A 26734-nucleotide genomic window follows, 5' to 3' on the forward strand; every position below is an offset into this window, starting at 1 on the left:
CACCAATGCTCGAGGAAACCAGAACACAAAGGGCGTGGGATGAGGCGGAATTTAAGACAAACATGAGTCTCAATAAGGCACCTGAAGAGGCAGCTAAGAACAAGGGCATTGATACTGAAATGCATATAATAGTGAAGGTAGCAGCAAGTGATATCAGACCAAAAGACCTTTATTTCTCAATAAAACAGGAAGCAAGTTATCTGTGGACCATTTTGGAGCAAAAACTTGAGGAATAAAGAGAGCAACATTATGGGGAAGGCAACAGGGAATCAAGAGAATTTTCTCGATGTCTCTTATTGTAAAAGCAGTGAAAAATGCATTAAAAATGCATTAAACTGAATAGCAATTGTTATGAGCTGAACTGCCCCCCTCCGCCCCCCAAGGCTATGTTGAAGTCCCTTGGTACCTTGTGAATGTGACCTTATTTAGAAACAGGGTCTTACAGATGTAAATATCTTAAGTGAGGTCATTAGGGTGAGCCCTAATCTGATGTGATTTGTGTTTTCATAAGAAGAGAAGAGACACGGAGGGAAGATGGCCGTGTAAAGATGAAGGCAGAGACTGGAGTTATGCTGCCAGAAGCTGAGGAATGTCTGGGCCCAAAAGAAGCTGGAAGAGGCACGGAAGGCTCCTCTCTGGAGGCTTCAAAGGGGGCTTGAGCCTGCCAACACATTGACCGTGAACCTCTAGGCTTCAGAGCTGTGAAAAAAAATTGGTTGTTTTAAGCCACCCAGTTTGGCCACCCAGCTTGTGGTACTTGGTCGCTGCGGTCCTAGGAAACTAATACAGCAAGAGAAACCTCCTCACTATCCAGAGGCACAGTCCCACGCAGCCCTCCCTGCTCACCCACAGACAGAAGTGAAAGAAAAGGCAGAAAGATCTGAAATGCAAATTTAGTAGCAGCAACCAAAAAAAAAGGTTTTTTTGTTTTTTTTTTACTAGAGATTTCTGAAGTGCAGTTTTGTTTTTTTAAGGTTCTGGGAAAATGTCTCTGATCAAACACTGCTGTCAAAACTCAAGCCCACTGAATCTCTATCAATGTGCCTATAAATACAGACGAGGATTATTTATCCATCTTGCATCTCCTCAACTCTTTGCTACAAAAGGAAGTAATCCAGAACCTAATATTTAAAGTTACCAATACTATGACTATGTCATGATGAAAGAAATACGGGAGGGCAAGTGAAACTCTTTCAATTTCTCCAAGATTTTATCAAGCCACCTGAACTTCTGGGCCAAGGTGACTGAGCTCAGGTGCCGGCCATTCACAAGTGTCAAGATCTTATAAATCTTATCTGTATGAGATACTTGGCATTAAAGCCCATAGATTGTAATTTAAACCCTTGTAACACATACCTGATGTTAGGAATTTATCTTCAGCCTCACACTTTATCTCAGCCCAGAAAAACAATGGGACCCTGTGGAGATTTCTAGACTCATCTGACTTGATGATCCATCCAGGACTCCCTAAACATCAGGTAGCCCAGTGGTTTTCAAACTATGGTCCCTAACCCACTAGTGGGCAGTGAAACCAATTTAGTATGTCCCAACTACATTTTTTAAAACATAAAACAACAGAATAAAAAATAAGAGGGCATCATTTTTAATAAGGGTAAGCATCCTCCTGAAACTTATTTCATTTGAATACATGTGTTGTGGGTACTGGGTCATAAAGGAAAAACTATTACTGCTGTATTTATCAGTCCATGTCCTGGCAGGAAACAGATGGTTCACTCAAATTAGGCACTTAGAAGTTTAATAAAGAAACTATTTATAAAGGTTTGCCCAGGGTTAAAGGAAAACATTAAGGGGATAGCACTCCTAAGTACTGAGGCCTTGCCATCATCTGGTACCCAAGGGGCCAGGGAAAGGAGTGGATGCAATACAGTGGAGAGAGGCATGCAGGGAGGGCCGCCTGATGGGAGCTGTGTCCTTTGGTAAAGGGAAGCCGCCAACCCACAATGACCTGGCAAGAAGGGAGCTGCCTCGCGCTGGGACCTCTCCCATGGCTGACCCCAACTAGACACCAGACAGCAAGAGAGTTTACACCGCTCAGCCTCCCAGGTCACAGGCGTGGGTCTGGAGGGGCAAACAGACGGCTTTCAGCCACTGTGACTCCATCACAAAAGTCTGGAAACCACCAATATAGTTCACACCGTCATCAACTCAGTCTGACCACTTTTATTTCTGGATGCCACATTTTTTCCACATCTGCCCTCAATCCCGATCTTGAATCAAGGCTCTAATCCAATGTCAAAACGCTGATGCAAAAGACTGGCACTTTTATGAACTCATGATTCATGATCTCAGCTGGGCCCTCAAACACTCCCTGGCAAGCCTTTCATCCACGCTCAGCCTCCCACCTCTCCTAGCCCCACCTACGGGGCTCCTGGAGGGCACAGACCGTGTCTCACTGGTCTCCGGATCCCCAGGCCGCAATGCCTGGAACGCAGGTGGAGTCACTGAAGTGTCCCCTGACGGTGAACAGGTAAGCCTCAGGCGGCTCCCTCTCCCTCATTTCCACCCATACTTCCCTTGCCACAGAAGGTCAGCTCCCAAGTCTCATTTCTTTGCCCCTGAAGTTTCCAAGCCCATTTCCTCTTCTGCTTCAATATGTCTAACCTCCACTTCCACAACCAGGGCGTGGACCAGTTCTCCGCCTCCAGTCCCAGCTCCCTCTGTCTCCATCCTCCGGGACAAGCGACAGAGAAGAGAAAACCAAACACTATCACCACCCCACCCGGAGCGTCTCACTGGCTCCGCATGCTCTTTAGGCAGTCACAGCGAAGGCCTCCTGGCCTGGACCCGGCCTCCCCGCTACAGCCTCGTTCCTCCCCTTCCCTCCCACAGTCAGTCCGAGGAAACTTTCCATAATGCCATTCTCTTCCCACACCCCCCGAAAACCTGGTGCACCTTCAGTCAGAGGCAGACTGCTTCTCTCTCCCCCCCGTCTCTCCAGTACCCTCCCCACCCTTACTGCCCTGCAGATGTCCATTCCCTGCCCGGGTATAACCCCCAGTGAAACCGGCATGACTTCCCCATCTCTCCCTGCTCCAAAGTCAGAGTCAACCACTCCCTCTGTCCACCACCCCAGGGCCCCTCTACCACACTGTGTTGCTTATTTACATTCTTTTCTCTGCCCTTTTAGTCTGTAAGCCTGATGGAGCAGGGACTATGCCTTATTTTATGCTATATCCCCAGCACAAAACACAATGCTTGACCCAGTGTCACTCTGTAAAATCTTCTCTGAAGTGACTGACGTGACATTTGGATTGTTAAAAGCAACCGTAGCAAAGCATCCACTACTGGGGGCTCTGACTAAGGCCTCGCTGAATACGCGACATACTTTTTCAAGTAAGAGGTTGCAGTCATTACCCATCATTCTTAAGTCAGGTATCCCACTCTCTCCACATCCCTTCCCCAAAATAGGCCACCTATCTATAAATAGGGAGGAGTACAAATTATGTCTATACATCCCTTGTCAGAAGCCCATCTTTGCTTAGAGGTTACTCTTTCTAGGGTTCGTGTCTATAAATAAAGAACAGTAGCGAGACTTGCTCTAAATCTCCCTAAAAAGGTTTCAGAAGTCTATTATCAGAGCTCCCCACATACCCTTAACTTCTGCCTCAAATGAAGCAATAGAATGGGTCTGATCATTTCCCCTGCCAGTGTGGTTCTCTGGTCTTGCTGATAGTGGCTTAGCCGAGAGTTGCAGACATCTCTTCCGTTATCTGCCTCCATCACCAAGTGATGCCCCACCAGCTCCTCCTCCAGGGCCCAGGACCACCTGATGAGTTTAACAGCCTCACCTGAGGCAGAGGACAGGCGCAGGACGGGGCGTATTTATCTGGATGATACTTGGCACTGCATCTGATAAAGACTAAATTGAGAGTGAAACCTTTTTAAACATCCTGTCCTCTTGGTATCCCACAATTCCATCTCATTGCAACCCAAAGAGCGAGAGTCCTGCAATCAAAAGAACAGTGGGGCCCCGAGATGGGAGGCAGACCTCATTTGGCAGCCCCAAGATGCAGATACAGTGCCTTGCAAAAATAACGGATCCACCCAAATTGAGATAGTCCACAATCATTTTTAAAATCAACATGAAATTAACAAATAAAATGCTGAAAATCAAACATTGTTCAAATATATGGGACAGCATGGCACAAATCTTCATGAAACAAAAACATATGATGTTCCTTCGCTGACAATCCAGGACTGCCAAGCACTCAGTCTCAAAAATCTACAAAGTGTCAGAATTTGAAGCTGTTATTAAAGACAATCAGTGTGGCAGATATAATGGATCACTAAACTACTGCAAGTTGCATTTAGACTTTCTTTTTAAAACTACACCACATATAAAGATTTCAAACTTACAAAACATTGTGTTGAATACAAGGTCATTTTCATTTTTATGAGAGAAAACGATGTGAAATTTGATATAATTTACCAAGCATTTCTGGTATACATACTATATATCAGGTACTGTGCTAAAAACAGGGATAGGAAAATAAATAAGACTCATTCTTTGTTCTTGAATAGTCCACAGTAGAGTAAGGGAGACAGAATGATTGCACTACGTGGCAGAGCCCAGCTAGTCGCTCTCCTATGTCCAAGGGGACTACTTTCCCAGGCCACTGCATCTAGATGGTGCACACGGCCAGTCTCACCAGTAGAATGCTGACACAAAAGTGATGTCTGCCACTTCTAGGCCAGACCCCACGCCTCCTGGGGTATCCTCCACTTTCTCTTTGTTCATCAGTTAGCACACTGCAGGGGATCTGCAGAAAATGCCAAAGCCAAAAGGAACAGTGGGCAGCTGGTTGTATGGGTCAGAGCCCGCACCTCCCACCCAGAAAGAGAACCCTTTGCTGGGATAAACCACTGTCCTTCGGGGGCTGTCTATTAAGTTGCTAGACCCTGACCAATAGACAGTATAATGTAAGATGTAGTTTTCAAAATGAAAGCACAGCATAGGGAGCTCTAGGAACACAAGAATGTGGCCCCCAAGTGATGGTGAGGGGGAAAGGGAGGGAGGGAATTCCTAGAGAAGAGGCAACTGGAAACTCATCCCAAGAGATGAGCAGGATTTACCTGGGGTGGGGGAAAATGTGACAGAATACTATGTTACACGTACTAATTTAAAGGGTACAAAGGAATAGAGAAGATACTGGACCGGTAAGCAAAGTGGGTTTTCACCTAAAAAGCAATGTAGAGCCACTCAAATATTCCCAGCAATACTCCAGACATGATCAGGTTTGCAGCTGTAAAGTCCTCAATGGAGAACAGTTTGGAAGAGTTGGGAGCTAGGAAAGGCAGAAAGGCCAGTTACTGGTCTGCTGCAGCTCCCCATGGTAGGAATGAGAAACGCAAGATTTGGTGCAGAAAAGAGGAAGCAGATCAAAGAGATAGCATGTGGAAGCATCAAAGGAACTTTCTGACCAACTAGACAAGTGGTAGAATATGGAGGATGAGAGGTCAATCAAGGAATGAAGGATTTCCAGGTTTCTGGATTAGATAACCACGTGAATGGTGGCACCAGAAATGGAGAAACAGGCTACAGGAGAATGGGGAGAAGCAGATGTACAGAGAACAGGCTGGGCTCGAACTGTATGTGGGACATCAAGGAGGTGAAGTCCACAGGCTGGTGGATACTGAGTTCTATAGCAAGTTCAAGGCTAGAGGTGTGTGCTTGAGGGTAGCTGAAGCCATGGAATGGAAGAGATCCGACTGAAAGAAAGGCCAGAACCCTGAGGCGCCAGCACACAAGGAAACAGTATTGAGAGCACCTGCAAAGACACAGACGAGAAAGACATGTTTAAAAATCCTGGAAAGCTCATGGGCAAAGAGAGTTTTAAAAGATGAGATATCATCAAAAATAAGGACTGAAAAGTAACCATGGGTTTTGGCTGTCAGATCTTAATAATCTTGTTGAGAGCATTTTAGCTGGAGAATAACTTACACTCATCTATTGGGAAAGGTAATAATGGAGACTAGAGCATAATGATTCCTTCTAAAGAGGTGTCCTCAGCTCCAACTGATGGTTGCCATGTGGGAAATTAAAGCCCAGTATTCTCAGAGCTTCTGATTCTTTTTTCCCTAAAAGAAGACAGAAATCTGGATTTTTCCATGAAATCTCAAAATATTTAAACATGGCAACTAAGTCAAAATATAACACTGAGCAGAACTTAAAAAACATGTCTGTGGGTCATAGCAGGCCCCAGGAGCCCTGTGTTTGCAAACTCAGAGGCTGCTCAATGCAAGTCAAGTAACAGAACCAAAACCAAGTTAGAAACATGTGCCTTGTTGATGGTGAGTCAGTCCTATCCACATGCTGGAAAGAGCATCTAGTCCACACATTGGGAGAGGAGAGAACTGAATAGGAAATAAAGCACTCTAGTCAGTCAGTGCCTAATAAACTGAAAAGCATTTTGGGAATCCAGTGTGGTATACATTTAGCTTATGTGTACAGGAAACTTAAAATCTGGAAACGAGACATCAAAAGCTGAAAAATTCAGGAATTCAAGAATTCTAATTTATTCCTCCAGGCCAGTCCAATACGATATCATACCAGATTCTTGTTGCTGCACAGATTCTTAGATTGATCTCACAATTAATCAATAAAGATAATTGCTCTTATCTTAATTCAGATCCGGGAAGCTGATCTCAACTTGTAAAACAAACAAATTATTCCAAATATCTAAATACAGAAGAGAATCATTTTGAAAGTCAATCAGATGTTTCTTTACTTAAAAAAAAAAAACTATCCTTATACATACAGATCCGCAAATCTTCTTAAAAATTCCATCACACCCACTACCCCATGAACTCAACATTCATATTATCTCATTCAACTCCTGAACTCACACACACACCTATACACTCATTTACACTTTTGTTACTAAACAAATCTTTCCCTTATTTACTTACATATAAAATGAATGTTCAATTTAATAAGTTATTTGAGCACCTGCTGTGAGAATTCATTCAGGGTAGGAGTGGAAAGACAGTTGCTAATAACAGGTTGGTCCGTAGGTATCTAAGACATAGTATCTGCCACCAAATGAGTTTAAAAATCAAATTAGTTCAGTGATACTAAAAGATTAGTGGTCGTAGATTAGTGGCTCTGAATCCTGGCTTGGCATTTGTATCATCTGGACTATTTTTTTTTTTTAAATACCTATGCCCAGGCTCCACTCAAAACCCACTGAATGAGGATCTTGGAGAAAGGGACTCAGGCATTTGTATTATTTAAAATGTTAAATGTTAAAATTAGAGGTAACTAATGATCAGCCAGGGTTGAGAGCCCCGCAGGATATGGCTCAATTACCCATTCACCTGTGACACGTAATTTTGATGATTAATTAACTAATTACTCAATGATCCCCACCTTGACTACTTAAGACAATCTCCTCTCCACTAACTACTTAACTGAATTGGATTTAGAGCCTTGGACAATGACAAACTACTAGGATCCAAAGACAAGCAACCCCATAATTCTTGCCCCTTGGTCAATTCACCTCACCAGTAGAGTTCATCAAATGGCAGGGAGGGGGAGGCCACAGGAACCTCAAAGTCCCAGATTTCAGAGCATAATTAAAGCCTTCCCCAAAGCTCCCTCCGTCTCTTCAGCATCTTACCTACTTCTGGCCTTATCTGATGCTGATTCAGCTGGCTCCCCACATTCCACAAATACCAGTTTCCTTTGTTTCTTCTTCTCAGTTGGAGGTGGTTACTTCTCTGCTGCTGCCCACAAAATCCAGAATGGCCTCCTTGGGCTTCACTTACCCTTCAAAGTGTACAAACCAAAACGTTATCCTCAATCTTGACATCTGCCTTTCTCCCATCTAAATTATTCAGGGCCCCGGAAGAAACGGGCTTAATTTACATTCACGTTCCTGCTAAACTTGTTTACCTCTTTACCTCTCTACCTGGATATCTCAGAGATCTTACCCAATTTTTCAATTTGTAATTAGACTGAGGAAGATCCTTCATACTTGATGCAAATCCTGCAATACTTGTCACAGAAATTAGACTTCTCCCTATAACATAGAGACCTATACTGTAAAAGATAAAATCAAGAGGAGTTTGTGGATGTCCCATCCCTTTGCAAGAAACACAACTGCTTGATAGGTTGATAGGTTACTGCAGCAGTTTGTAGATGAAATTGTCTCTTTAAAACAAACTCTAAAAAAATAAATAAGATAGATAAATTCCACTGCATAATGACCTACTAGCCTGTGTATTAATGACTGAGAGTAAGGACCTGGAGGCATAGTTCCTGGGTTCAAATCCCAGTTCTACCATGCACTAGTCATATTTCTGTGTTTCTTTTTCCCCCATCTGTAAAATGGGGATATTAGTACCTAGCTCATGCAGTCAGTCATTTAATATATGTAAGGCACCTAGAACAGTGCCTGCACCAAGTAAGCACAATTCATGTTGGTTGTTGTGTTATTACTACTGAGTAAGGGCTTAAAACCTTGCTGTCCAGGGAAACAAGCCTTTTAACTCTTTCACCGATTTAAAGACACTGAATTTATGCCAAATTGTTTTCCAAACTGAATTTCGACATTTCTGGTCTTTTCCCATCATTTTCTAAATTCAATGGATAAAAGCATGGAATTTATCAGAGTATTTCTTGACATTTTAGTTCCATTAGGAAGACCATTTACTATTAGTTAAGGCTTGTTATGATTACAATGCTATTTAAAATGAAACTATGAGAGAGGAATATTTTGGGAAGGAAAAATATCACTTGCCAGTTATTAAATTGAGATTTTAAAAGCCGAAGAAGGGAGGGAGAATTTTTAAGTTGCAGGTGGCCTTTAAATGTCACATTCACTAATATATAAATGTAAACACAGAAAAATGTAATGTCTGGTAATAACAGTAAACTGATCAATACAATTATATTATGGGATATGTGATATTATAAATCATGCTTTCAGTCCAGAATATCAATAGCTTTTTAACACCTTTTAAGATCAAATTACAATGCATTAAATATCATACAGTTAGTTCCCCATGTGTTATTTATAAGCTTATATCTTACTTCTATTACTTGGACAGCTCCAAGTATTAAAGTTCTAAATATACAAGGCTTTAGAGATAAATTATTTTTAATAATAATTAAAAATAAAAATAAGTTTATCATCTCAATAAAGCAATCCTTCAATGAGATCTACTTTAATAATTTGTCTAGAATAACGTTGTTAGGTTTAACCTTAGCTTACTTTCAGAAGTTAGGGAAATATGATTTCAAGGACAACTGGTTACTTGTGTAAATCTCAGTTTTCAACTGAATTACACAATATAGTCAGCACACTACTGTAACAATGGAAGAAGAACCATTGGGTAAATACTCATATAGTTATACAGGTCACTTTGATTATTTTCTCTCTCTGCCTCGATTCCATTAGTAAAGAGTCCAGCTTTTGAGATTATATTTTATATATTAGCAGATCATTCACTATGCTCTTCTCCAACTCTTAGCTGTTCAAGGCAACATACACATGTATTTATCCAGGGTGGAATTTTTTCCTATATAATAATTCTCAGTGGAGGCACAGACGTGCAAGAGATTTTCTTAAATGCCTCAATTATATATTTAGAAGAAACACAATTACTTTTATGCCTTGCATAACCTAAAAGACATTAAAAGAAATTACATCTTTCCATTCTCGAAATTGGCCAACACACTATTTTGACAGTTCTCACAGCACGAGAACAAATATTAAGAGAACCATTGGCCTCTAAAGCAAGAGTTTATGACTTGTCCTGTTTGAGGAGGATTTGGGGCAAACAAGATATCCCATGTGAGGATTCAAAAAAATAAAAAGATGCTCTTGGATGCCTTCATTTAAAATTTCCATTGAAGAAGAAACAGAGGCCCAGCATGTTACCCAAAAATACAATATGAGTTCCAGAGGCCAGCTAGGTTTTCTGAACATTTAAGTGTGCACTGCACACTTAAAAACACTCTTCCAGAGCTCCACTTAATTTTCACTTGCTCCTGACTTCAGGGACAGAGCTGGGGACACTCTTTGTCATCATTTCAATAGTCACTTTGTGACCACCTAGAGGTGTGGGATAGGGAGGGCGGGAGGGAAGGAGATGCAAGAGGGAAGAGATATGGGAACATATGTATAACTGATGCACTTTGTTATAAAGCAGAAACTAACACACCATTGTAAAGCAATTATACTCCAATAAAGATGTTAAAAAAAAAAAAAATAGTCACCCTAGACCTGACACAGCCCACACACTTAGTAAATGTTGATATACTGTGTGGTGTTAAAGTAAAAATAGCAAAGTGCAGAGTGGTTGGTGTAAGCACACAGCATCCCTCCACCTGAGCTCCTGCCGAAGTCATTGAGGGAAGCCAGCTCACGGGGCTGAAATTCCAAGGGCTCTATCAGTTATAACTTCCGAGTATCTGATACTTGAACCAATCAACTTTCTAACCCAAGGAGCAGACGTAGGGCGGGCCTTAGCAGGTCAAAAATCACACCTGAGGTGAGCAGCACCTTCAAGCGTTCCCTTGAGAACTGTTCGCTCAAACAACTTCTAAAGCAGTGCTTGTCAAACTTCAGTGACCAGTGCAATCACCTGGGAGCTTGTTGAAAAGCAGACTCTGAGGCCGTGGGCTTGGACTGGGGCACCAGATGGTGCCTTTCTAACGAGCCCCCGAGTGATTCTGATGCTGCGGTACCCGCGCCACCCTTGGACAAGCAAGGCCCACAAACGCCCATAAACGCCCAGGTCAGTTATATTAGCAACATCCAGAAGTTGCGGCCACAGGTCGTGACAAATCAGGTCGCCGAGGTGCTCTGCGTCCCCCGAGCGTCGCCACCCTGTCCTCGGGGCACCTGGCAGGTGCCGTGGCCGCGGAGCGCTCCCGGGGAGTCCGCCCGCAGCCGCGCCCCCTCCTCCGCCCCGCCCGCGCGCCCCCCGCGCCGCGCCCACCTTCTCCCGGGTCTTCAGGTACCGCTGCAGCGCCTGCTGCGTGAGCTCCCGGACGCGCAGCTGGCCCTCCTTGCAGGGCACCACGATGCCGGTCCTGCCGAAGCACACGGTCACTTTCATCCTGGCCCCCGGAGACCACGCCGGGCCGGGCCGAACAGGTGTCTGGGCCGGCGGGCGCGGCCCCACTCTCGGGGGCCGCCGGGCGCGGGCGGGCACAGAGACCCCGGGGCGCCTCTCCCCGGCGCCCCTCAGGGCCGGGGTCTAGCAGCAGAGCCCCTTCGCCCCGGGCAGGCGGCCGCCGGCGGGCGGGAATCGGAGAGGAGGCGGCAGCGGGGAGGGCTACCTCCCAGGTGGCGGGGGGCCGGAGACGCCGCGGTCCAGGGGCCCGGCTGCTCCTCCTGCTCCTGCTCCGGCGCGGGCCCGGCCCAGGCGGCTGCTCCCCGCCTGCCAAAGCGAAACTGCCGGCCCGGCCTGGCCCGGCCCTGGCCCTGGCCCTGGCGGCGGCGGCGGCGGGGCCGACCCCAGGCCCCGGGCTGGAGTGGGCGGCGGCGGCGGCGCGCAGGGCCGGAGTTGGGAGGAAACTTTTGCGCCGGATCCCAACTCCTCCGCGGCGCGCCTCGCTTTGGGCTCCCCCAGCCCCAGGGCCGGCCTGGGCCCGGCTCTTAAAGGGGCCGCGGCGCTCCCCGGGCCGCGCAGTGCACTCGGCGGCTCGGGGCGGGGGCCGTGCGGGGCGGTAACCGGAGCTCGTAGACTTCGTCCCCTCCCTCGGTCTCTCCCTGGCTCTGTCCCTCCCACACACACATGGAGCTCTAGGGAATTGTAACGGGACCTCAGAGCTCCTCACCGGGGAATTGAAACCGGATCTCATAAAGCACACTCGAGGGAATAGCTGGGAGACTGCAGAGCTACACCCTTAAAACGAGGGGATTGGAGTAAGATTCTTGGAGAGCCAGGGAGCAGGTGCTTCTCGCCACGCCCACCAAAAACACCCCAAGGCGTGAAGGCTCACAGGTACTGAGCTGCAAGGGTGGCCAAAGGGCCTGTTAGGAGCTTAGTCTGAAGCACAGCGTCGCATCTGCCCTCTGAAGCTCTTTGATGGTAAAAATGAAGGGATTCTTGGAGGCAACGTGGCAGTGGAAACGGTTCCTTTTACGGAGAACACTCAGTATTCCCCCCTGAGGTCACATCCCAGACCTAGATATGATGGCGTATGTTCACATATATCCTTCTGAAATGTGCTTCCTGTTGTGCATTTGACTAGAAAAAAAAAAAATTTCAACACGTTTAGGCTCATGATTTGGCAGGTATGTATCCATCACCAGTTGAAATTGGCATATCTGGGGGGAAAAAAATAAATAACATCTGTACCATTTTTAGCTCACACATGAATGAGCTCCTTTGAGCCTAACAATAACCCTGTAAGTATTATTCTTCCCATTTTATCGTGAAGAACAGTACCCAGGGGGGTTAAGGGAATGAGCTGACTATGGAGTTAGTTATGCTAAGAGGAACTCGGTTCTTCCAACGCTGAATCCCCCCACAGTTCTGGTCTCCCCCCACAGTTTTCTTCGCAATCCAGCTCATCCAACAAGTTCCTCAGGGCTACATCATGTATTTCTCTAAAAAAGAGATTTGTTCCAATGTCAAGATGCACTTAAATTGAACTTGAATTGCCTAGGGCAGTATAATAAAGCACAGGAGATTAAATTTATGGGCTCATGGGCTTTCACTTTTAAATTTTTTTAATTCATTCATACATGCCATATGTGTGTGTGTGTGTGTGTGTGTGTGTGTATATATATATATATATACACACATACATGGTCTTTTATGTACAGGGCCTTATATAAGGTCAATGGCATCAAAGAGGATCATGTGGACCAAGAAGTTGATTTGAAAAAGACGTATATTAGTATTAATTTGGTTGCAAATCCAATACAAACTAATTTAAATAAACTAAAGACAGGATCTATTTCCTTATAAAATCAGAAAAGCCAAAGAGCACTCCTTTGAGGCAAGATTGAATCCAGAAACTCAAACAATGTCCTCAAGAGACATCTCTCTCCATCTGTTGGCTCTGTGTTCCTCCGTGTTGTCTCCATTCTCAAACAAGCTCTCCCCAAAGGAGGCAAAGATGGCCACCCCCAGTGTTTCAGGTTTACACAGCCTTAAAGCCAGCCATCTCAGACATCAATGAGCCTTTTCCTGGTGAGGACTTGCATATCCAAGCTTAAGTCACATACCTGCTCTCTGGCGAGAGGAATGCAGCATTTATTGGCCACGCCTGATTCACTTGCCACTAAATCATATGGACTAAGAATAGGGGAACGGTGAACCCCAACAGGTGAGACAAAAAAAAAGAACATTTAGCCATGACAAAATATAAGCTTGCTTCCCACCCTCAAAAGTCTGATAGATAGTAGAGGCGACAAGGCCTACAGATGTGAGAAGTTAAATAGAAACTACAAAACAACAATGAATGTGATAATTCTACTGAACGTTATTGATTTAGATACATGCTAGGCACTGATCTAGGTGAAGATAGACAGATATAGTTAGATATTACATATGTACATATATATGCATACATGTATATGTATGCATCGTATGTTATGGATCTACATCTTATTTTCCTTTGCAATAACCTTATAAGAGAGATACTTTTGTTATCTTCCTTTTAGAGATGAGGGAACTGAGGCCATGGAAGGTTAAGGTCACATTTCTTAGAAAGTAGTGGAGACCAGATTAAAACCCAGGGAATCTGACTCCAGAATCTTCGTAGTAATGGCTATGCTGATCTTACATGGGAAGTACCAAATGAGCAGGGCAAACAAATACTAATGCAGGGCATTCACATGTGACACTTTTAATATTGAGTATTATATGGACATGTAGAATGGTACAGAGCAAAAATTTTCAGCTGATGAGATAAACTTGCATGTTACCATTCTTTATGCTTCATGGCTTTTTTCTTCTTCTTCTTCACACTTGCTCCAGACTCCTCCTCTTCTGCTCAGATAATGAATAGCTCCTGCTCTTCTTCACATCACAAAGTTCCTCCTGGCCCAGCTTTAGCCCCTCCCCCATACCTAGAGCCCAGACCCACTGTCCTGGCTTTGAGAAGCCCCCAGTGAACCACGAAGAACACCCAGTCTCTGCAAATCCCACTCACAGAAAGAGTGGAATCAGGTCTCGTGAACGCAGCAGAGGTTGTGAGGTGTGAGATGAGGAACAGATGAAGGTGGGCACAGATACGAACAAGGCATTGTACAGTCCTGCACACTGTGGCGTAAACGTTAATGACCCAAGCTAGTATTATAAAAAGAGTTTAGCGTTTACATTTCATGTTTATTAAATAGCCAGATTTAATTTGTTGTTCAACCTTATCACAGCATACACAGAAACAATTTATCATATATTAAGAAGTGATAGAAAAGAACATGGTTGCAACACACAGACAATCAGGCCTAGCAAATTCCTAAGTCAGTATTTCATGCCCCGTGGGACCTCCTGGGCAGAAGACAATAAATAATTTGCCTTGATTGAGTAACACTAGAGGATTCTAGGCCTGGGCTCCATTTTCTTGTTTTGCCTGTTGGATAGGTAAATATTGCCTGCGGTGTGATATTTTCCCATTTGTTATCCAACAGCTTAGCATGCTTTGGAGTAGCCTATGAAAATATGTTATGCAGAGAACAATAATACTGACCAATATTATTAAACTGCTCTGTGTTATGGAAAGTATAACTAAAATGTCAGGTACCATTGGGTGTATACTGAAGAAAGAATGAGAATTTTTAATAGATAGTTGACCAGTCATCCGTTTTGATATTTTGCACTATTAAGAAAGAAAATATTTTTATCCTTCAAGGAATTATTTATAACAAGCACTATTTTTCACAAAAAAATTAATTGAATTGGAGATAATCTTTTTTCTAAGACCCTTGGAACAATTAGTATAATAGATTATGTTCTTAGCTTCCTTATGAAATCAGGTGCCAGAGTGATAGCATAAGATAAAAATGAGTATGATTTTTCATTCTTTCCTTCCATATTTAAAAGCAAAGTGTTTGGCTTATTTTCTTTAACTTAGCAAGAATAAGCTTTTCTTAAGAGATGTTTGTCTCTAAATGCCTGATGGCATTCATTTGTTGACTGTTTCTATAGGTCTCCTTATAACATAAATATTTTACACCCTGAAAAGAGTATTGTGGGCTATCAGCTTTTTGAAAGGTTCTTAGTTATGCCTGTTCTGTAAGTAAGACTCGTAAGTCTCCATAATGTTTCATGTAGACCACCCCTCCTTATACTGAATTCTACTCTATGAATGTTAGTATCCTACTTTGATTTATGTTTTCTTAAAAGGACATAAATCCTTTTCATCCTGAATCATGAAATGAGTACCTCTTTTAAAAACAAAATAAACAAACCAACACAAAGCAAGGAAACTGTTCCAACGATGTTTCATTGAGAGCTGATCATTAGTTAGATGATTTTCCTCACTGTGTGATCTCTTCCTCTGAAGCATATTAGGGTCCATGAATGCCGACCACTAGGAGTAGGTTCTACTCAGAGTAGCACCGGGTCCTCTCACCACTAGGCTTCTGTGAAAGAGTTAGACGGAGGCCAAAGGCAATGGTCAAGGGTGCTCTCAAACAAGCTCAGTTATCCAAGGAAAGATCCTGAACTGAGGAGAGCTTGCAATCAAGACTTCTCTTTTCAATCCTACTCACTTTACCTAAGGCCTCCTTCTGCCCCCCATTTATATCCCTTGACTTCGAGAAGTGAGTTGGTGTTCGTGTAATTGACAGAAGGTAGAGAAAGAGCTGAGATTTGGCACCAGATGCTTCAGTGTATAAAAAGAATGCAGGCAGAACTAGTAGACTGGAGCTAGACAGACCTATGTTCCAAAGTACTCTGCCACTTACCACCTATGTAATCTTTGGCAGTCTCCACTGTGCTCCTTTATGAAATGGGATGATAATCCTATTTTAAGGTATAGCATACATAAAGCACCCAGCACATAGAAGATGAAATGTATTGCCCTCTTCCACCTTTTATTCTATTTACTAACGTTTCTAAATGCCACTTATTTTCACTAGGCTTGAAACTACTTCCAAAAAATAATAAATCAAATGATACTTGAAAAGAAATAAATAAATCAATGATCATCATTGTCAACAGTTTCTAAGGCCCAAGTATTACTTGCTTTGTAATGAGGGTGTCACACTCATAGCAAAAATAATAAGATTTGTATTGTATGTCACAATCTACATATTATTTAACTCGATGCTCAAAAAATAATCCTGGGACATAATAGTCGAGTCCCTGAGAATCATAGAAGTACAGAGCTGAAAGGGGCCTTGGAGATTATTTGTACAATTTCCTCATTTTATAGATGAGGAAACAAAAGCCTGGAAAGGTCAGGTGACCAACCAAATTCAGGACCCAGATCCTCTGGTTCATAAGTCCATTGCTTCTTTACTTCCCTGCCTGCCTGGTAATGAAATGTAGAACAAGAGATATGACCAACATTGGCTTAAGGCATTGAACTTTCTTTGGCCCAGAAGGTGAGTGGGAAGGAGCTCATTTTTTTATCTGTTCCTGAAGTTTCCATTTAAACTAAAGATTCTGAACCCTTGTCCTTGCCACAATTGTAAATCTCAAAAAGAGTTGCTGAGTGTTAAGATGACTGTTACAGAAAATAGAAAACCATCAAAGGATTTTAAGCAGGACAGTGACATGATTGGATTTGTCCTTGGAAGAATACAGGGGACCTAGGAGAGAGACAGAAGCCCTGCTGAGTTCATTCATTCAATCATTCATTTCTTTGTGCAACAGTATTTACTCAACACCTATAATCTGCTGAGCACAAAGTGATCACAAAGCTTAGACTCTAGTGAGGAAGACAGATGATAAATGACTAGCCAAATGAACAAAATATTTGCAGATTGTGATAAGGTGTAATGAAGGGTATAAACAACAGGCTGCGTGATAGGGAACAATGGGGTAAGAGAGAACCTGTTTAGACTGGATAAGCAAGAGAAAACAGGACTTTGTGAAGAACCTGGAGAAAAAGGAATAGCAAATGCAAATATTCCTGAGATAAAATGGAGACTGGTGTGTTACAGGAATTAAGAGAAAGCCAGTTTGGTTGGAGCATTAATGAGCCAGGAGAGAGAGGCGGGGAAGGAGGTTGAAGAGATTGTCTACAAAGTGACTCAGGTGATAAAGATGATGAGGAAGGGCAGATTCGAGAGATCTTTCAGGATGTGTGACAGATCAAAGCCGGCAGGCTTTTAGGAGGAGTCCAGAAAGAGTCGGGTTTCTAGTTAAGAGGTGACATTATTGATTAAAGCTAGAGAATCTTGAAAAGGCTGGGGGAGGACTGCGGATTGTGGGAAAAGAAGAGTACATTCAGTCTGGGACGTTTTGAGTTTGATGTGCCTGCAAGGGGATCAGGTAGAAGTGTTTAGTTATCTGGAAATGTAAGGTGTAAAGGTCAGGAGAGAATCTGGGGACTAGAGATTTAGATTTAGGGGCCGTAGATTTGGAGGTGAACTCATCCGAATGGAGATCATCCAAAAAAAGGAGTCTAAAAAGAAAAGGCATAGGACTTGGACTAGAATCCTGGAGAATGCCAATATTGAAGAAGAGAGAGATGCAGAGAAGTTACACATGTGTATGATGATGCATTATTAATTATAAGTTATTATTTGATCATATGTATAAAGTATTATCAATGTCAAAGATATGATAAGAAAGGGTGCTGCTGCCCTAGTGAAGACACAGTGATGAGAACAGGAAATTGAATGTTACAAATGGAGGCAAGATAGTTTGACTGGAACAGATAGCACAACATAGGATACAAGGCTATAAAGATATGGGAAGAAGGACATGATTGAGGGAAATAATTGAGGGAGAGCTGTGAGATATAGACAAAGGAGTTTGGATCTGTTTCACCAAAGAAATATCCCCTCGGTGCTTGATCAAAGGTGTAATATCCATAAAATAGCATTTGATTGTTATTATTCTGACATCTTCATGTACAAAGAATTAGAGTAGAAAGTAACTAAAATTTGGGGAGAATCCAAAAGAAGAATGTTGGAGTCAATTGCATAAAACTATATTGAAGTGAAACATCGTGTATGTACATAGTCGTAGAATATCCCCACCTGTACATGTGTTTATACAAAGTGGTGGACTCTGCGATTGCTTAATGTCCAGCCCTACTACTATTCCATGCATGGGAAACAGAGGGTGCCGCATGACTCAGGGTCCAGTCAGGCAAATTAAAAACAGACATCTCAAACAGAGGGAACCGAATACAAGAAGTTAATTACACTGTTGATGGAAGCGCTGAAAAACCAAAAAGGAAGTGCAAGGCAACTTAGACATTCCCCACAGCAGGAAGCTGCTTCTTTCTCTAGGATTGGCTGGATGCAGGGAGGAAGTAGTGTTAGCAGAACCCAGAAGCTGGGCAGCCTGGCAGGAACTAAAACCATAGCAGAGACTGCCTGGCAGAAGCGGGGGGCTCAGAGAGAGGGGCTGTCCAGGGGTGATCTGGAATTACAAGGAGCCGTGTCATGAAAACACAGCCAGAGGAGAGAGATACGGGCAGGTTGGGGATATCCATACCCCAGGATTCCTTTCTCCCACCCTCCTTGCTTCCACTACTGTCTCACACTTGCAGGGAAATATTTGGGAACAAACATAATGACTGGCCTAGAAGGTCTTTCCTGGCGAGCTTCTACAGTATTTCATAAATAGATATTTTAAGTCTCACAGATATTTTAGATTTAGGAAATGTGCTAATAATATTCTCAATTCAATTTGATATATTTATGAAAATACATTTTTCCCAACCTAGGCTAAAGTCATGCTTTTCTCAAGAGAAAGTACTTCGACATTTTAACAGTGAAATGTATAGGCTTTCCCTTGATTGCCAAAGTAACTATTAATTTCCATCATTTAAGAAATAAAAAAATCCCTACTCTTGCTCAGTCATCAGACTCAAATTAATAGTTTTGTTTAGCTTTGATTACACGGGACTATAAACAGCAAATCCAAAAATCCTATTAATATTGAATGCTGAAGATGTCTAACTACAATGCTATCTGATAATATTTCATTTATCTTATATCCTGTAATTTTAGACACTAATCCATGGATTCATGATGGAATCTTTGAAGACTATCCGAGTTTAAATTTGTCATTCCTGTGTATAAAATTATTTGAGAAATCCATTAATACTTTACCACATGTATACATGAATAATAAGTAATTTTTATTGCAATACTATCAGGAAAACTTGATTTAATTAGTTTTTTTTCCTTCAAGAGTGTACACTCCTGTTAGGACATGTTAGTTACAACTTTTTGCAGTTATCTTCAAACTCCTTTTTATATAACTGGAATATAAATATAATAAAGAATATAAATAAGTTATACATGGACTTCAGTGTATCTCACAAGACACAAAAGGGTAACTTCAGAGCAAATAAAAAGAGCTATCAATTTGCCAAGTGCATAATAAATTTTTGGTACTTGATACCCCCAAATGGTGGTATAAATGATGAGTAGTCTATGTTGGTCATGACCTCTACCAAACTTAATGAGATTTTTCTAACTGTAAGTTCCCTTATTGCATCCCCAATATAAGCTCTTTGAAGGACTAGAATAGCTACCGATTAGACCAAGAGTGGTCCCTAATTCAAGGACAACCATCCATAGGCTAACTGATGACCCATGACATAACCTGATATTAAGAGCTATACCTGGTAAAGTAATTGGTGATTAGCAAAGCCAAAGAAACTGGCTCCTTTCTACTATGTAGGCTGGAGAATAAAGAGAATTCGCTGCTTGTTAGAGAAAGAGTTGAAAGCCCGATTCAATTCTTGAGGCCCCAGTGGTCCATGAGAAAGGAGAAGGCACTTTTGGAGCTGCCTCAGCTCTTCATTGATCTCTTAGTACCAATCTACAGCATTGCCACGGTAGCCACCACTCTCTACCCAAATTATTTTTTCATTACATTATTCTTTTTTTTTTTAAATTTCATTTATTTATTTATTTTTGGCTGCTTTGGGTCTTCGTTGCTGCACACAGGCTTTCTCTAGTTGCAGCGAGCAGGGGCTACTCTTTGTTGTGGCACGCGGGCTTCTCATTGCGGTGGCTTCTCTTGTTGCGGAGCACGGGCTCTAGGCGCGCGGGCTTCAGTAGTTGTGGCACGCAGGCTCAGTAGTTGTGGCTCGCGGGCTCTAGAGCGCAGGCTCAGTAGTTGTGGCGCATGGGCTTAGTTGCTCCGCGGCATGTGGGATCTTCCCGGACCAGGGCTTGAACCCAGGTCCCCTGCATTGGCAGGCAGATTCTTAACCACTGCGCCATCAGGGAAGCCCCTCATTACATTATTCTGAGTAAGGCCCGTCTTTAAACCAAACCAAACAACTGTCTGTAGCAAAGAACACAAATATTAATTAAAGAAGAAATAAGTTCATAAACAGTAAGTCATGGACCCAAGGGTTTTAAAATATATTGTTGCCAGAATGAAACCAGGACATACTAACAATGAACTGCATTATAAATGGGAGTAACCTAGCAGTCCACAGATACTTCAATAAATTTTCTTGAGGAAAGAAATTTGAACACTACTTGGCAGGAGTTGGTAAGGATACCAGGGGTAGGAAAATCCAGCCTAAGAACAGTGTCAAGGCGTGTGACTTTTCTGCATTCCAGGATAGATAGATGAATGTTTCCCTCTGAAGTCTCAAATAAATAACTGCATCTGAAGGTTGTAAATATGGCAAACACACCCAGAGGCAAGGAAACCGCATTCGTGAAAAACAACATATTAGGAGGAATTTCTTGGAAGAACATTGAACCCTCCTATAGTAATAGTGTAGGCTGTGATGCATCACACAGATCCCCCCCTTTAGGACTCTGAGCACTCATTCTCCTGGTGCTGGGATCGTTGGCAGCTGAGTATCTCAGCTGAATTGCTGTCCAGGAATTTCCCTCAATGGAATAGAACCTCCCTGCCTGAAATCATGTCTCATTCGTGGTGCAGCCCACATGCCCACATTCATTGAGTGATCTATGGTTGGGGGGAAGGGTGTAAAGGTCCAGATCCTCTGCCTTAAGACTGGTCGACTCTGAATGGTCATCCCACTCACAGTAGAACTTTGTTGAAAATGCATCCCTATGCAATTCGTTTCCTTCACTTCCACATAAGAATTGATTTTGAGCACACTCTCCAATAAATTTCTACATATGAATCTCCATCTCATAGTGTGTTCTTCAGATAACCCAACCTAAGACATAATGTCATAAGAGAACTCTGTTAAGAATTCACAGACACAATGATTTGCATGTAAATGAGGGCTCAGGTAATGACTGATAAACCAATTTAAAGATAAAAATGAATGGATAAATAAATGAAAGTATGTATTGTAAATGTCTTCAGTTATTTTAAAAAATCAGAGGCAGACTAGCAGAAAATGGAGCCAAAGAGACTTAGCTGATAATAATTCAGTAAGGGTGGATCACATTGGACTAGATATAATAGCCGAAACTTCTATTACCTGAGTGTTTTGAGTAGGGCTCCTAAAGACATGGAAGAGTCAATCTGAACTTCCAGCATTTGGGGAAGACAGTCACTGCAAGAAAAACACCTCTGTTGTCTCATATTCTGTCTAAAAATATTATTTGAATTTTGCTTTAGACCCCATAGTGCATCCATATTGTATTAATACGAAACATATTTTAGATTACTTTCCATCAGGACAAAAGTTTTCTCCCCATATCTTTGGCTACAGGATAAGATGCTAATCCAATTAGTCTTTCAACTTCATCCAGGCAGTTTCTCACCTCTTTACAATATTTTGTAAAGACAATAATCTAAATACGTGTATAAAGATAGATTCTTTACAACTTTATGAGCTAGACCAGAGTAATCACTGAGGAAACACCCATTCGGTTGTTCAGCAAATATTTACCAAGTGACTACCATAGGTCAGGTTCTGTTTGTGGATATAAAGTGCACTATTAGACTGAATGTCCTCCCCAAAGTTGTATGTTGAAATCCTAATCCTGGATGTGGTAGTATTTGGAGCCTTTAGGAGGTGATTAGAGGGTGAGAGTGGAGCCCTCATGAATGGGATTAGTGCCCTTATAAAATAAACACCAAGATCTCCCCACCCCTCATACCATGTGAGAATATAGCAAGAGATGGTCATCTATGAACCAGGAAGTGTGCTCTCACCAGACACCGAATCTACTGGCACCTTGGTCTTGTACTTCCTAGTCTCCAGAACCATGAGAAATAAATTTCTGTTGTTTATAAGTCACCTAGTCAAAGGTATTCTATTATAACACCTGGAAAGATTAAGATACAGTGGTAAACATGAGACATAACACCTCTGCTCTCCTGGAGGTTACGTTTTATGGAGAGAAGACTGAGATCAGCAGAATGTGGCCAAGAGGAGAATTAGTGCAAATTTCCATACTACTGTTAGTGAAAATTTCAATAAATCTTTTTCCTGTGACGCTGTGTCACTCCTGACATGGTGGCTGATAAGTGTTTTTGATCCACTCATCAATTTCATGTGTGCCTTAGAGAAATACTCAAAGGATATTTTAAGTGCTGAAAGATGGCTGATGAGAGAGTTGTTTGTTTATTTCTTAACCTATAATTGTCATCAAATTTAAGAACTAAGAGTGGTGATCCACAAAATCAACTTTTTTTTACCCAACTCTCAAACTTTGTTTTGTTACAACCATTTTGCCATGTGCAGTGAAAGCTTCCACGGTTTTGCTTTGAAGGTAATGATTCTAAGAACCCTCAAAAAAAAATATCTGCTCACCTAACCAAATTTTTGAGCCACTGTTTAACTTACAGTTAAGTTGAACAATGAATCCATTCCCCTCTTCTAAGATTTTACCCTCATCCTGATATTCTGTCTCCCTTTTCTGGGGTTAAATAAAAATCCAATCTTTGAAAAATCTGCTCTATAACTCTTCCTAGCTAATCAATGTGCATCTGAGTAGCTGGCTAAGTTTTCAAAATTCTCATTTTATTACAAATGATCTCACGTAAAACCACTAAATTTAGGTATTTTTAGTTTTAACATTTGTATCAATTAGGGTTCTAAGAAGAATCAGACAGCTCACTTGAATTGGGTTAAGTGATGAGACTTTATAAAGGAACCACTTACAAGTGTGGGCAGCTTTAGGCAAACCAATAGTGGAAGGTGAAGTACTTCAGAGTTAGCAAGATGGGGAGATGTTACCATCCCTATGCAGAGTGATATGGAAAGGGACACCTAACATGAACATTAGCCTATGTAGAGATGTAGCAGGGAGGGGGCTAGAGGAATAAATACATCAACCTCATAATATCCTACATCTGATCTCCTACAGATGCATTTCATTGGTCAAATCTACTGGAAGGCAGAAAGCAAGGGAGTTCAATAAAATTCTTGGAGCCAAGAGTAGGGTAGAAAAGAGTGGAGAGTTTCACTGTGAATAATGTACCTTTAGGATATATAATGGCATGGACTGTGGGCTTACCTTGTTGACATTTTACCCATTCTAGAGTTGACCCCATCCATCAAGCTTGCTTGAGGCACCAAGGTTCCAAAGACTAGGTTGTGGCTTGATCTTTTAAAACATGTGACTTTCACCAGATAAGAAAGCCATGTATTACTGTTGAAGCAGATAGAATTTTACTAGCTTATTAAGAATTACTAGGGATGTTTGAAATGTTTTACTTCTTCTCTTTTTTAATTTTTTTTAAGAGTTTTGTTTGTTTGTTTTTTACAGGAAGGCAGACAAATGGGCTTTTAATTTATTTATTTATTTATTTTTCCTGTGTTGGGTCTTCGTTTCTGTGCGAGGGCTTTCTCTAATTGCGGCAAGTGGGGGCCACTCTTCATCGCGGTGCGCGGGCCTCTCACTATCGCGGCCTCTCTTTTTGCGGAGCACAGGCTCCAGACGCGCAGGCTCAGGAGTTGTGGCTCACGGGCCCAGTTGCTCCGCGGCATGTGGGATCTTCCCAGACCGGGGCTCGAACCCGTGTGCCCTGCATTGGCAGGCAGATTCTCAACCACTGCGCCACCAGGGAAGCCGTACCTCTTCTCTTGATGTCAGTTTTTGCTGTGTAGAATAACCAAGCTTTCATGTAAAACATCTATTGGTATCATCCTTAGAATAAGAACACTGAACTGAAAGGACTATTTTTATACTCCACTTGGCATTTGCATTGTTACTTTTCCTAAGCACTGGTATCATATATATTTGTGTGTATGTGTATATTATTATTATATATACTATACATATTTAAAAGATTAAACTAAAGTCAAGTGCTAGACTCATGTCACAGAATAGAATATATAAACAATCTCAGACTTATGAACGACATAAGTTTATGAGCAGGTAGTTGGAGATTTGGCTTCTCAAGTTTGTGTTCTCGGGTCCAGACTGGTAGTGGGTAATGGTGGAGAAAATATGTGGAAAATCAAGTCCTGTTTTCAGATTTCTTTTCCTAAGAGCTTTTCAGTAGTCATGACAGTCACATCAACATATTACCCATTGTAAAATGTGCCACTTTTCAAGATTACTCAGGAGGACAAATCACACTGCTTCTTCCTATGTTTTGTCCAAGACAGAAGTACTCAGAGTTTTTAATATCACCCCATCCTCTCTCTAGCATCCCCAAAAAACATCTTTCATCTCTGTACAGTTGATATCAGGGAGCTTTGAATAAGAAAATCAAATAAAATAATACATCAAAGGTCTATATGCCTTGTCTGTTTCCAAATGGGGGCACCTGGGATGACTGTTATCTTGGAACATTTCTGCCGACATTAGAAAGTACAAAATTGCAACTTTAGAAAGGAGGGAATTTTGAAGATAGATAAGAATGATAGTAAAGCACCTCAAAGCTCAGAGTTAAACTAAGCAAATCAACTGAAAAGGATGAGGCCGAAGTCTGTTTGTGCAAACCCAGAATCATAGCTCAGGATGGGCTGGCTAATGAGCTTCCGGATTAAGTTCCAGTCAAGAGATTAGAGAATAGCTGCCTTCAAAGCCTGGCAATTAGCATGTTTAAAGCTGTGGCAAATACAATGACATTAACATATCTAAGGGAAGAAAGTGTTAACAGAAAATTCTCAGTGGTGGCAGGAGGAAAACAAGGAGGAGACCAAGAAAGTGACCTGTCAGTCCCTACCAATGACCAAGAAAGAGGTGCCTTCACCAGAAGATTCCAGTCGTCTCCTCGGCTGGTTCTCTCCTCAGTGGAGGGGAAGAATATATTTCAAGCACTCTTAGCTGAAGAACCCTTCATTAAGAAAATCTAATTCTCATTTGTTTGTACTTAATATTCACCAAGCAATCTTGACTGTAGGTTGCATCTCCATCTGTTTGCCTCAGGGAGAAGATGCAAGATCCAAACACCACTTCATGAATGTTTAGTGTAAGTGGCACCTTGAAGCCTGGTGCTTCAGTTAAGGACGTTGTATACAGGCTGCTGAGCTGTGTGCCTGGGTCCTAATCTGGGCTCTGCCACTTCCTTCCTGTGGGATCTTAGGCAACTTACTCAATTTTATGTGTTGTTAGTTTCCTTGTATTAAAGGGAATACATGATATCACTCATAAGTGGAATCTAATTTTTTAAAAAAGATACAAATGAATGTATCTACAGAACAGAAACAGACTTACAGGTATTGAAAACAAACTTACGGTTATCAAAGGGGAAATGTGGTGGGGAGGGATAAATCAGGAGCTTGGGATGGATGACACACACACACACACACACACACACACACACACACCACTATACAAAAGGTAGATAACCAACAAAGACCTACTGTATAGTACAGGGAACTCAATATTCTGTGATAACCTATATGAGAAAAGAATCTAAAAAAGAGTGAATATATGTATATATATATATATAACTGAATCACTTTGCTGTATACCTGAAAGTAACACAATATTGTAAATCAACTATACTCCAATAAGATTTTTAAAAAAATAATTGAACCTATGTATCTTTTAGGATTGCTGTGAGAATTGATATGAGATTTAAAAAAAAATTTTTAGAGCAGTGCTTTTTGATGTATACGTCAATTTTTGTGAATTCATTTGGCTCGAGTCAGTTGCCCAAGACTTCGTTATCTGAGGGTACTGAAAAGGCTTTGTATCTAGACACACAGGCTAAGAACCTGTGCCTACCTCATGATAGAACCCTTGAACATCACCTCTGGACAATAGTGCCTTTTTGTTGTGGAGGGGAGGGGGGGATGGGACAGGGTCGGGTAGGAGTTATTTACCGAAGGCAAATTCCTACAACTTTATGACCTAAAGAAACCAATGCTCCATAATATTCAGTTTGGGGAAAATAAGGGAATTTAATCTGGCTGTGGGGTAGCTTCCCAGCCTCTTTACTTGCCTTTTCCCCCTGACCTTCATTCTGGTGGGAAAAATCTGAGCTCAAATGAGATAGAGCTGAAAGTCCTTGGGGAAAGTACACTTTGCATATGTAAGGTTTTATTGCTCAAATTGATTTGCCCAGGGGTTCAGGCTCCAAGGCCAAAGTCCAGCTTTTAAGGAAGTCTACTTTCGGAGGCATGTCTGTCATCTGGTCTAACCTGCCCAGAGGCAGGAAGGAATCTGTAAAAGTTGCCAACCCTGAGATGGGAGCAGGGAAGCCAAAAACTAGGGCAGAATGTCAAAGTCTGGTTCAGAGAGTAAAAGTGGTGCTGGCTATG

The 26734-nt window shown here is 42.1% G+C and overlaps 1 protein-coding gene across 4 annotated transcripts in view; it reads right to left on the minus strand.

The window, feature by feature from the left end:
* The window catches only part of PARD3B (par-3 family cell polarity regulator beta), a 1041870-nt gene extending 1030683 nt beyond the window's left edge, over positions 1-11187 (minus strand). For all 4 annotated transcript variants that reach the window (XR_011074130.1, XM_068544614.1, XM_068544613.1 and 1 more), the window contains exon 1: positions 10969-11187. Coding sequence is in view for 3 of the 4 variants with exons in the window: in XM_068544614.1 (XP_068400715.1) it covers positions 10969-11088 (120 nt within the window). In the remaining variant the exon portion in view is untranslated. The remainder of the gene's footprint in view (positions 1-10968) is intronic.
* Positions 11188-26734: the final 15547 nt, after the last annotated feature.

This window comes from Eschrichtius robustus, chromosome 5 (assembly GCF_028021215.1).
Source record: "Eschrichtius robustus isolate mEscRob2 chromosome 5, mEscRob2.pri, whole genome shotgun sequence".
In the NCBI taxonomy this organism is placed as follows: Eukaryota; Metazoa; Chordata; class Mammalia; order Artiodactyla; family Eschrichtiidae; genus Eschrichtius; species Eschrichtius robustus.